At 40.3% G+C, this 13,481-nt stretch overlaps 1 protein-coding gene across 2 annotated transcripts in view; it reads right to left on the reverse strand.

The window, feature by feature from the left end:
- The window catches only part of EDIL3 (EGF like repeats and discoidin domains 3), a 243,026-nt gene that overhangs the window by 71,774 nt on the left and 157,771 nt on the right, over positions 1-13,481 (reverse strand). For both annotated transcript variants that reach the window (XM_059492968.1, XM_059492967.1), the window contains one exon: positions 8,670-8,851. In XM_059492968.1, the coding sequence (XP_059348951.1) occupies positions 8,670-8,851 (182 nt within the window). The remainder of the gene's footprint in view (positions 1-8,669; positions 8,852-13,481) is intronic.

Here is a 13,481-nt window from a genome sequence, read left to right on the forward strand (position 1 = left end):
TATTCTTAGGCATGTTTTTCCTCAGAATATTTTTCCTTCTACAAAACTTTGCAGGCAAAAGATTAGGTTAAAAAAAAAATTACACATTGCTTGGTTTTATGATAGACAAACTTTGAAAAGTCTCATTGTGCCAGTCAAGGCTTGAACCATGTTTTTTTATCTTAACCAGTCATTGAAGAACGTTCTAAGAGTGCAAGAGTAAAATATGCTCCCCTTTTCAGTTCACAGAATTAGTATGTGGCATAAATTGGAATGTCTTTGAGATGACAAACACAGGCCACCTTTTCCAGGGGAGATCAAGGAGGGTGAGTTGACTTCAGCCCTGGTTGTCTGTGGCAGTTCTCATTGCTGCTGGTGACTTTCTGTGCTTCCAACAGCCATGGAAGATGAGGTGAGATAAACTTGGGTTGAGAAATGGGTGAGCAGCAGGTCCAGAGGGCTGTAATCAGCGTCATGGGGTCTGCTTAGAGATGTGCCACTGCTGGTATCCCCCAAAGTTCAATACTGGTGCAAAGAATTGTTTAACTTGTTCCTCAATGGTTGGATGAGGCGTCCTCAGCAGGTCACTAACCACATATAGCTGGGACAAGAGGCCAAAACCCCTGAGGGCTTCATATGTTTTGAAATTGTGAAGCCCTCCAAAGGAACCCTGACAGGTTGTCGAATTAGGCAGGGAAGAAATGTCTGTAGCTTAATAGGGGAAATGCAGGTCCTGCACCTGGGCAGGAGCAGCTCCAGGCAGCAGCAGCACAGGCTGGAGGGGACATGCTGGGGTGGCTCTGTCAGGAAAGACCTGGGAGTTCTGGTGGGCAATGAGCTTTCCCTGACCAGCAGAGCGTCCTACGGGCAAGGAAGGTCCATGGGATTTGGGGGGACATTGGGAACAGCATTACCAGCAGATCAGGGAGGGGATCCCGCCCCTTTGCCCAGCTCTGTGAGTGGAGTGTCCAGCCCTGTGAGGGCACATCTGCAGTACAGTGTCCATCTGCTCCTCAGGACAGGAGGACAGGGAGCTCCTGGAGCAGCCCCAGAGGAGGGAGGGGGACAGAGGTGACCCAGGGAAGGCTGAGGGAGCTGGGGCTGCTCAGCCTGGAGAGGAGCCCCAGTGAGAGGGGCCTCAGCCCTGCCTGTGCCGGGGTGTCCCGGGGTGTTTCTGTCTGTCTCTGCATCTCCCTGTGCGTTCCATCTGTCCCTGTGTTTCATTTTATTGCAAAAGTCCCATACCTTGTCAATGATTTCTCATGGATATCTCCTTCTTCTTCACAGCACAACCAACAAACTGCAACTCTCTCCTCACGCAGCTAACCCACTCTTTTGTAGCACTCTTCTTCTTATTGGACACGGCTGTGCCTGTTAAGGGCAGGCCTGTTCCTAATCTTTGGGGGTTAGTACAGCTGCAACTCCTCAGGTGTGAGACTACCTTCTGCACTATCTTTATTTTCTTACATTTTATGCTCCCACATCCCTGTCTGTCCTGTCCATCCCTGTGTGTCTGTGTGTCCCTGTATCCCTGTCTGTCCGTCGCTGTGTGCAGAGGTCAGAGCAGGCCCAGGCCCAGCCATGGCCCCGGAGCCCCCAGCATAGACTGAGCTCAGCCCAGTCTGTCCCTGTCTGTCTGTGCCTGTCCCTGTGTCTGTCCCTATCTGTCCCAGTCTGTTTGTCCCTGTCTGTGCCTGCCTGTCTGTCCCTGTCTGTGCCTGTCCATCCCTGTCTGTCCCAGGCCCAGCCGTGGCCCCAGAGCCCCGGGCGGGGCTGATCCCAGCACTTCCCCCCGCAGGAGGCAGAGCCAGCCCTGGGCAGAGCCCGGAGGGGCTCTGGGGGCTCCAACCTGGGAACATTCCAGAATTCCCTGGGCACAAAGCCCTGGGCTCTGGGGTGGCCCTGCTGGAGCAGGGAGGTGGCACCAGCTGAGCCACTGTGGGCCCTTCCAAGCTGGCCCATCTTGGGATTGCGTACATAGGCCTGCTTACCACACAAAAAAAATCCCAATATCCTGACATGTAGTCTTACTTAAACTTTGCTCCCTGAACCTTAACTTTACTGAAATAACTTGAAACAACCCTTTCCTAGAAGTCAAATCTAGCAGGACAGTAACTGTGAGTGAGGATCATTGGCTTTGCCAGTTTTTAAGTGAATGTTTAGAAGGTAAAAATTATTCATTTGGCTATCACACATCAGCATGACATCATCTCACAGATTTGGATGCTGTCATCCCCACAAGGTGATTAGGATACCCACACATCTTTCCATTATGGACCACCACACAGGTGCTGGCACACCTTTTATTTGCCTCTTCCTAATGCAATAAACAGTGTGGACAGGCCTTTGTTCCTTTTGGTGTCACCACTTTTTAAGACTTGATTGCTTTTCATATCATAGTGGGAAATGGGAAAGGAAAAATCTAGTTGGAATGCAGAGTGTTGCAGATGCAGGGGATAAATGTGTTTAAAGGACCTGTTCCTTTAGTCCTTCAGCCACATTAGGTGGAGTAATTAAGGAATTCTGGCATGGGGGCTGACAGGGCACATTATGGATGGTGTTCATAACAGCATCAAGCCTCAGTTGCCCTGGGGATGCTGACTCTGAACTGGCTGTTTTGTGCACCCAGAACCTCAGTCCAAAATTGTTGGAATATGTTTGTGCCTGGGATGAAAGCAGGAGATGTGACAATAAATGGACACCAAGACTTGGGACACCAGGGATTCTGTGGATGATTACACTAAGAAGTAGGCTCCCAGCCCCTTTGTTTTCTGCTCTGAGTACATAAACTACATTTTTGGCCTGTAAGCTAAATGTTTAGATGCTGAGGGAGGTCTGCAGAGAGCAGACACTGGTACTGAATTCACTGAAGTCAGTGAATTTATGGCAGGCTTTGGCTAGCAGACAACCTCTTCTAATTCCTGCAGATCAAAGGTCCTGTGTGGCATTGTTTCAATTCAACTGCACTTTCCTTATTTGCTTCTGTTCTCCACAGCCAAGGGCTTTCAGGTACCTACTGCCTCTCACCAATATACTCCAAGGAAATCTTTCTATGATATTCAGCCAAATTTTGAAATATTGACAATAAAAAGAAGATCTTTAACAACTTTTCAGGATTTAACTTATTGGCTTAAATCTTCCTATGTGGTGCACATCTCCTTGCAGGATGACTCTGAGACAGCGTTTCATAAAGTTCACCTGACACTGAGATGAGAGCTACATTAAGTGATATAAAACATTCAGTGACAGGTATTTTTGGAAGCCTGTACACCAGTGCTCATGAATGAGGAAATGAACTTTGAAAAAATGAATGGTTTCACAGATGGCAGTTTGCTTGGAGCTCTCACCAACAGATGTTTGAGTGAATGTTCTGCAAGGCCTCTGTGTATTTTGGGTTTTATCATTTCATTAGCAAATAGCTATCACCTGGTGTGTACTTGCTCTTTGGAAGCTCTTGATGAGGAAGCTGTAAACTTTTTCTTTTCCCTGGCCTTTTTTTTTTTTTTTGAGGAAAAAACCCTACACAATGCTTTTTGGTTTTCTGCCTGGGGATAAGAATGATGGAACTCAAGGTTTTTTTATGCAAATAATTTTTTGTGTGTGTCATAGTTGTTGTGATTAGCTTTGTGAGAGTCATAGTCACAGATTTAATTATGCCAAGGGACTGGAAGTCCCAAAAAGGTGAGGCTGAGCACCAGAGGTGGGATTGAAACCAAAAGTTGTTTGGAGACACTTGTAATAAATTAAGCCTCAATTAAAATATAAATTCTACCTAACAGCAAGAATATTGCACAATATATTTAGACTGTTTTTTTAAAAAGCATTTTCTGTGCTTTTCAAGAAAAGAAAGGACTAAACATATTAATTCTAAATAAGACAGGGATCAGGCAAATTTTTTGCCCTGACTCTGTTGGGCTAGGTCCCTTTCCATCACAGGTGATCTTTTTTATTAAAAGTACCTGCAGCAAAAGTGTTTACTCATAGCTTCAAGAAATATAGTGAAGAAATTTTCTTAACCCTGGGCATAGATATTAAGGAAGCTAAATTAAAAAGGCAAAAAGTATTATTTACAACAGACATGCAGAAATGGTAAATAAACCAAATGTATTTTACTTTGGACTGGAGTACTAATATATTAAATTGCCAATCAGAAGGTAGGCACATTTTCCATCAAACTGTTGAATTTCTCATTATTGTGTTTCATCTGAATTTTAGCACCTAATTTCAGAAAAGCCATTTGGGAAATAAATTAGAAAAATTAGAGAATTATAATTATCTTTCCATATATTCTAAGTAAGATTTGTAGCTTTTCCATTTTGAAATTATAACTTGACTTTCAAAAATTGATTGCAAACAGAAAAACATGAAATATAGATGGAAGGGGATGAATTCTTTGAAGAAGAAACCCCAGATTAAATATTTGAGATCATCTTGTATGCAATAAAAATTAAAAGAAAAAAAGCTAAATAATCAGCCTGAACCAACTTTACTTCCCACTTTTGATTCTGCAATCCAAGTGGGCACTCTACCTGTTATGTAAATTAGTCCTTCAAACCTCCAACTACTCACAAGAATAACATAAATATTTGAATATTTTATTTTGAAAATTTGCAAGCACACCAATGTCTCTGGAGAAACAGTTTATACCATTTTAGTGAGAGATAACAAAAAATATGGGTTTTGTTATTCCATTGAGTACTTTACATTTATACACAACAGTCCCCAGCAACAGGTCAGGTGTTCAAACACATCTCCCACGTAGTGGCATGATGCTCAGTAATTCGTGCATTCCCTCAAAACTCTCCAGGTGTAAGCTGTGCTGGAATCTGCTCTTGGTGCCTGTGGGTTTTACACTCTGGAAAAACAATTTCCGTGTCCAAAAGACCACAAAACACTTAAAAGTTGTGAATAGGGGAAAAATAGATTAAGAAATATGAGGATGGTTAAAACTGGGAGAGGAGAAGAAGTGTAAGGGCACAGGCATGGATTCCTAGGCTGGAATTCACTGGACAGGAGTAACATTCAGAAACTCCTGCTGGCAGTTTGTGTTTTTTGTTAGATAGTAATCCATAGGCAGGATCATATCCATGATTTTGGATATGGTAGAGGGATAACAGAAACAATAATCCTGCCCATGGCCATACCTATTCTGATTCATACTGCCCTAAAAAGAATAACTAATATAGGAATAAAAAAATACAGGTGCAAGGAATGAGCAGAGATGAAGTGAAATCAGAATGAAACAAACCAGCATTTTTTTTAAACTGTAAATGCAAAAGGACAGAAGGAAAAAGAGAAAACACTGTAACAAAAATTAAAAAGAGTTTACAAAAAAGACTCATTACTGGAACAGTCAGTGTGAGCATTTTGGCTATACTTCTGGACCAATTAATGAAAAATGGATGTACGTGATTTTTTTTTTTTTCCTGGTCATTGTATTTCCAACCCATAAAAGTTAATATCACTAATAAAGTGCTAAGCAGTACACAGGTGCTATTTTATCACAGCCAACCTGTGAGGAGAAACAGAGGTCAGGAGAACTTTAAAAGGCAGATATGACTTACTCAGGCTTTAATTTGCTTCCAAAAACACGGGCAGTGACCCTTTAAATCACAAGCCAATTACAAGCATTGTAGTGCCTTTACTAATTACATGCTGAGAGTGTAAATTTAAAATGGCAATTTCAATTTTCAGTTCATTGGGAGAATGCAGGAAAATGAAATTGCATGCTAATTAGTTCATGTGTATCAGACACCTGAAAGATTAGACAAAAAAAAACTTCTGCACTCATTACAAGTGAGTTATAAGCAGAACGCTCAAACCTTTTATTTGCCAGGCTGCATATAAATAAAGAAATTAAATGACAAAGAAATTGATAATGATGGAACAAGGCAAAAATAGCTACAGGCTTGTACATAATCATACTTTGCGGGACTTTGCCCATTATACATGGCTTCCTTGAGAATTTATCTAGCATTAGAAGCTCCCCAAGAGGGGAACAGGAGATTGCTTCAGGTTCAACCACGCTAAATGTTAATTTGCGTGTCCTAAAAATGGATTTTCTGGCTTTGTAACTTTCCACTTAATCCCTGCCAAGCACTCACACCCTTTTTCAGTGCCTTCTTCTGGGCCAGGTGCTTTGTCACTCAGAGCAGCAAGGAAAAGGTTCCATGTGCAGGCTGCTCCCAGTGGGCTCTGGGGACAGGCTGGTGACACAACAGAGTAAAAATCCAAGCAGAAGGTTTGACATCTTTTCTCCCATGAGCCAGAAATTTAGCCCAAATCTGACTTTTTGTACCACTCCAGAAACATTTACGGAGCATCTCCCCGGGCATTACAGAACCTGTGCAAAAAAAAAATGTGGGATTTCTGTTCCTCCTCTCATCAAACTGTTGCTCCATACGAGGGTCAGACTGTGTTTATTTCTTAGAGCTTGTTTCATGGTTGAAGAACAAGAAAGTGCTCTGATGTAAAGAACTATTGTGCATAAACTGTGAGTCTGTGGATATCTCCACCTTGCCAGACCTAAAAAGATTTTCTGCAGAACACCTTCCTTCCACCTATCATCTCCCTAAAAAAGTTTCAGATTTTCTGCTTCCAGGTGTTTTAAAGAAAGAGAAAAGGAAAGAAAGAAATCCTCTTAAGGCTTCTGCTCTGAAATTACAAATAATATTTTTAATTTTGCCCTGAACTGAAAAAAAAAAGAGGATTAAAAAAAAGCACTTGGCAAGTTTTGTGAAAACAACAGACTAAAGTTTGTTTTGCAAGAAAAATGAGAAGAATATAAGAGAATGTTTAAAACACATTAATTGTATGATGTAAGCTTGTCAAAAGTCCTTACACCCCATGGTTGTCAAAGTTACAGAATAACCTGTAAGGGATTGGAATAACCTCCAAAACTCCATTAAAAAAAAAAAAAAAAAAAAAAAAAAAAAAAAAAAAAAAAAAAGAGAACAAATGAACAAATTCTTCAGACCTGTTGCAATGGGTTGAGACTCTAGACACATTTTCTCCACTGGCCCAAGGATGTTCCTTGCATGTAAGAGCAGAGGGAAGATTTCCCAGGGAGCAAAGTCCAAGGGAGCCTGGCAGCTGCCTCCGTGGTGCCAAGCACAAATGTGAAAGCATCAGACCATTAAATATCCCCATCCAGCTCTTCTCCTCAAAAGGACATGTCTAGGGGACCAGTGCTAAACGATTTTGAAATCTTTCTCCAGCTTATTTAATAAAGCCTACACTCTTAACACAGCCCAAAAGCTGACTTTTTCATTATGCATTAAAATTACATTAGCTTTCTACTCCCATGGAAATAATTCTGCTCAGGTCCCCCTGCATGATCCTTTGCTGTTCTTTTCAATGTATAAATTTTACAGACTTCCTAACCCCTCTGATCTTTATGGAGGAAAACTGACTTACAACGCATTCAAGGGCCTTTGTGTTTTCATTCTGCAATAAATAACAAACAGTAGCACCAGTTTTGTTTTTAGAGGTGACACAATCCACCACTCCCACTGCACCAGTTTCAGAAAACTTCATCAAACAGTGTGTTGTGTCTGCTCTCCATACAAGAAAAATGAGCAGGTAATTAGGTATGCTTCCCCCCTAGATAAGTAGGAGCCTCTCAATAAAATTAAACACGGTAGTCAGGGAAAAAGCATTGATTGTGAACAAATATTAATGCAATGTACACCAAGGTAGCCTCAAGAAGAGTGTGTCTGACACAGCTGAGGGCATTATGGACAGTTCAACTCAATGTTAGCAGATAAAATGCTCAAATATCACAGTTTTGCTAAATCCTGCAGTGGGTTCACTGGAAGGGAAGCATCCTCCTCACACATTGACCATGAGGATCAGTGCAGAAAGTTTTCACATGAGTGTCTAACTCACCAACCTTTATTAACCAACAGCTGACATTGCCAAAGCTCTGCCCAATTCTCATATCATGAAAACACAACCCAAGCAAAGAGCTACAACAACCACTACAAAATTACCTTCATAACAACACTGCTACAGGACTTCATACTCGCTGCTTTCACTGAAGTAATTTTTTGGGCACAGAGAAATCCAGTACACAGTAAGGGCACTGCCATTTGAATCACTCAAGCAATACCATGCTTGAGCAGGATTGAGAAAATGTGTATTTTCAGCCCCATGGATGTGTCTGAACTAACAGCTGTTTCAGCCTTAATTAAAACAGTTCCTATTACTTCCAGTAGTGCTTAACCTGTGTGTGCCCAGAGCAGCTCAGCAAAGAGCACCAGCTCTTCCAGCATGCTCTGGCAGTGCCAAAATCATACTTCAAGGACTTTTAGCACGTGTCAGGATATCTCCACCAAGAACTAAAGCTATGGTATGCTTCTAAGGAGCTGACCACCAAATACAACATATGTGGAAAGCAGTTTTTTTGAAAGGAGCCTGCATAAATCTGCCTCCACGGTTTAGAAGCCACAATGGAACATATGTACAGGTTTTTTTTTTTTAATTAAAAAAAAAAAAAAAGGAGCTTGTGCATTTGTAAAGTCAAGATTATCACTGTTTTGCAACTAAATAGTCCCTTTTAGCCTGGGCTATGTCTTTGACAGTGAATAAGAGCCTAGCTGTTCGTTAACCACTTGTCTTCATCAGTTTCTTAAGTGACACTGGCAATTGAATCAAGGATGTTTTTTTCCCTCCTCAGCTCCATCTGTTACCTGAATCCAGGGCCATCTGTCATTTTCTGCTGCAGTCCAGGCATTCACAAGACCCTTCTTATTAAGCCGTGCATAGTAGGGGTACCACTTCTGGAGTCCAAAAAGAGCTCGGTGAGTGGAGGATGCAGTGATTTGTTGGTTTGACACAATCCCTCCTTCTATCCCTAGTGGGCCAGAGCACCCTGCAAATGGGAAAAAAAAAAAAAATTAAAAAAAAAAATTTGTCTGAAATTATCAACTCTTCTGAGCTCCAAGTCACTGTAATTGCAATAGAATACAAATAGATCCAGAATATCATGCCAAATCCAGCTTAGAAGAAATTAATTGTGTTTTCATCAAGCCTTCATCCTCATTTTGTTTTCATCAAGCATTACTTGGGGATTGAAAGGCCTATTCAAATTTTTTAATTTCTACAAACAGTTGATATGGTCAAGTACTTAGAAGAAATTCAAAGTACTTGACTATATCACCTGTTTGTAGAAATTAAATAAACAAGTACAAAAGTATGGCTTGCAAATAATTATTCTCATGATGCAAGTAATGAAACAGATTAAACTTTCAATTTATTTTAACTTATTCTAGCTGAAGACTTGTGATTTTGGGTTTTATGGACACAATGAAGGAAAAAAATTGTCCGATTCAGATACTGAAATGATTGTTAAAAAGTAAATTTAAAATCCTGTAATTACTGCAAAGTTCCATATTGCTGCTCTTCCCTCAAAGTTCAGCACTTAAAGTGCTACAAATTGCTATTGCAGTTATCTCTAGAATTATGAAAATAGACATAAGTTATCATTCAGTCACATTAAAAATATTTAAAGGTTTATCCATTTAATCAGCAAGACTCAAAGCATGTATTTAACTGAAGTGCTCCAGTTTTCATAATTTTATGTATGGTATTCATCATTATTTTATTCGCCAGAATACTTGTAGACCTAATCTTTTTTTAAAATCAAGATATTTCTGCATACATTGCCTTTTGAAGCCACTCCATTTGGGCACAGGAACAAAAGCATTCAGATATTGTGAGCAATCCACAAATGTAAATTGAGAAAATTATGAAAATTCATTACATACAAACAATTGGCAGTTTATCTACTATTCAACACCCAACTGAGTAGCTGAGATTTTCCTTTCCCCAGTTCCGATGCAGAATCTGGAGAGAAGGTAATCACAGGAATTATTCTGGCAGCCAGTGTTGCTCTGTGGCCCAAAAGACCTTCTGCTTTGCAGGTCAGCTGCACTTTGGCAATTTTGAGCACCACAGGGCAGATGTTTACTTACATGTCAGGTTTTCTCAGAAACCTGGCAGAGTTTCACCTCGAGCAGTACCCAAAAAATGAACTCTGAAATCGCACTGTTACGATATCCTCATACCACACAGGCAGGAAGTCACAAATAATTTAATTCCTCATTAATTTCAAGGTGCAGAGAAGAAAAAGTGACCAGTGCAATTTGCTCCTCTCAGCCAGGAGATGGTGCAGGGTAGTGCAGCCCCCAGGTGTGGTGTGATGATGGAGACAAAAGATAAAATGAACTGAGGTTTTAAGTTGATGATGGTGATGGACAAGCACATGCTTGTGCTCTGAAAGGGTAAAGCAAAGCTTCAGGGAGTGCTCCTCCTTAAAAACCTAAAAAACGTCCAGGTGAGATGCTCACATGAAATCCTGGCCACACTCAAATTAGTGAGTGTGAGTGCCGTGCACCATGCCATGACTCCACACAGGTTTTTAACAGCCCATGGGTTTCTGGCTCCTCGTTAGGTCCCTGACAGGGGGAGCCCTCCTAGAGCAGTTCTGTGCCAGGAAAGAGAGATGCACCAGACTTTTTCTGTCTTCAGCTTGTTGTTCATTGTTATCTTATCAAAACTTCAGCGTGCTGCCTGCACCAGACTTTGCACGCAGGAAAAGCACTACAAAATGGCCCCAGATGTACAGTTTAGAGGTCTTTTAAAGTTGTTTCATCCAGTTAACTCTCAAAATGCGCTTTATTTCCACTTATCTACCAATAACTCATCCCTCGTCTGTCCATGTAACCTAAAACCTCAGCTTTCCTTGATCAATCACCCTGTGCCACCAACACTGCAGAAAATGGAGTAGATGAAGAAGAAGAAGCCTGGGACAATGCCTGATGTCCTTCATCTTGCCTCCATACTAAAAACCCCCCAAAAATCTTTCACCCTCTGATAAACTACACTCTTCTCTATTATCTGTTTCACAGTCTTTTAGACTCTAGCCTATCTCTAAGTCTTGGAAGCTTTCTCCATGGGAGAGGGTCAAAGTCACTGCTTCTCTGGGGCTCAAAACCACTCAGAGCAGGCAGAGAAATATTCCCTGTTCCCTGGGTTCCCACAAAGCTCGGCTAGAACCTAAACTCCTAATACTACTTCTCTTTATCACGCAAAAATAAAAGCTTTGCCTTCAGCACTCAGGTAATAACTGCACAGACCAGGACTAAATGTGACTCTCTCCTGTTGCTGTGCCAGGTGTGGGGCAGCACCAGAAGAAAACAAAATCTTTGTCATCAGCATGGGCAGTCACAATGCAGAACACACTCAGAAAACCCATGTATGTTGCGAAGGTGTCATTCCTCATTGTGTTTTCATCAAGCTTTACTTGCGGATTTGAAAGGCCTATTCAAATCTTAGCTGTTTTCTCAAGTATTCTCATCGAAGCAGGATGGAATCTTTTGGTGTGCAAACTGCTGCATCTGCTTGGAAGACAGAGGTAAATGACTCTTCTCTCCTAAGAAAAGTGTAGGTTTTCAAAAGTTTCTTACAGCTAATTATTAAAGAAAATCTGTGCTGTTTCATAATGGAAAAGTTCACACAGGTGTATCTATGTGCATGTGTAATTCACCAGCACACCCATACCTACAGGACACATGAATGAAATAAATTAACCATCTTTAACGGCTGCGATCATAGACTGATAATTATTTAAAAATAGAATGTGAGAAAAGGGAAGAGAGGTTTACCAAGAGGACCATAAAGAGGAGGCATGCTGGAGCCATGCTAACATTTGCCATGTTTGTTAATGCATCTCGTGTCTGAGATCCTAAATTTTCTTTGAAATATGTGTGAAAATACAAGGCAAAGTTGAATTTTCCTTTCTAACTTGAAGGCAATTTCCTTTCTAAGTTTAATTACCAAGCACAGCACTTAACTCTATTTTTTCAGCTATGACCATACATGCTCAGTAGTGTTTATCTTCTTTAGCTTTAGGAGGATTATTCCTGAAATCCAAAGACAATCTCTACCTTCAGGGAACAGGTACTTTATTGTACAAGCTCCTTATTTTCTTTGCAGTTCCAGTCATGGTTTTGTTATGTTTGTCCATTTTTCAATCTGAGCTAAAGAAAAATACCTCTCCTAACATTTAAAATTACCACATTAGAGATACTTTCTGCTTTGGTGTTCAGCTCAGACTTTACAAAATGAGATGTGTGGAAAGCATGCTACTAGATAATGGTTTCTAAACAATATTATAATTATATTTCTTAAATTATCAGAACATTCTCCTGTTTTTTTTTTATTTATTGAACAGCCGGGATTTCAGCAGAAGTTTCATTAGGATACTGTCAGTGAGGTCCTTCCACTGTTAATTTTGCCCTTTTACTCACCCTTTAGGTATTTATTTTACTCAGAATAATTGTCTATAACAAAACCTTTCAATTCACTTTCTTTTATCAATTAAAATCAAATATTGAACATATTTTTGGATAGACAAATACCACAGCAAATGGGCTTCCCTCAGCAATATGCTCATTAATTTCCTCCAAAAACTCCACTAGATTATCAAGTCACTCTTCTTTCTTCTAAAAACTCTATTTATGGGGCTATTGCTCTCTAAATTCACGAGAAATTTGTTTTTCTGAAAACTCTCAGCTGAATGGCCCATCTCTGGTTCCATTAAATGTGGTTTATCACTAAAAGATTGGTTACAGACCAGTTCCTGTACACGATAATAAATTTCAGACATAAACCTCACTTTTCTTCAAGTTATCAATTATTTCTTTAGGTGTTTAAGAGCTGTGATATACCACTAACTACTAACAATGAAAACAGGCAACAAGAGCATTTTCAGTTCTTTTTCTTTTTTTTAATTGAGAGGCATATTTTGCAGAAGTGTAAGATGAATTACATTTTATAGCTATGCTTCTGTTTCTATTAAATCCATGGTTCCTTTAACAGAAATCATGACAGCTTGGGAAATAATAATATCACTACTGTGATAAATTGTGTACAATTCAGACTGGTCAATGTTAGTCATTAAATAAAAAAAGAGGGATATTTTTATTAGTTAAGGCAGAGGCATTGGAGTATGACAACACACTTGATGCAAAGAAATAAAGAAAAATTAAACAGCAATTAAGCTGCCTGACATGATACAGATTCTCCAGGCAGATTTTGTCATCTGGAGCTGTTATTTCAGCATCATTAAAAAGCAAGATACTAAGGCAAGTTATATTGGTTTTAATCCTACAGTGACAATTATGGGTGTGCACTAAATAAAACCCATTTAATGCTTCTCTTTTTCTCACCAAGCACAAACCTGTGCCCATAAAATCTCACTGTCCATGGAGATAACAATGCCAAGGTGTACCAAGAGCTATGTGAACGGATCCAGAGAAGGATGGGGAAAAATTAACAGTGGAAAAGTGAATTTCTCAGTTCTCCTGAGAGTCCCCACCATGTGAAGACAGCAGAGTTATAAATCTGCCTTGGAGGCTTCTTTTACAACCTTAATTAGACCCAGAAACATTATGCAACATTTTGCACCACAAACCAGTTGGTTTTTAGTCGAAATTTCC

The sequence above is a fragment of the Ammospiza nelsoni genome, chromosome Z (assembly GCF_027579445.1).
Source record: "Ammospiza nelsoni isolate bAmmNel1 chromosome Z, bAmmNel1.pri, whole genome shotgun sequence".
In the NCBI taxonomy this organism is placed as follows: domain Eukaryota; kingdom Metazoa; phylum Chordata; class Aves; order Passeriformes; family Passerellidae; genus Ammospiza; species Ammospiza nelsoni.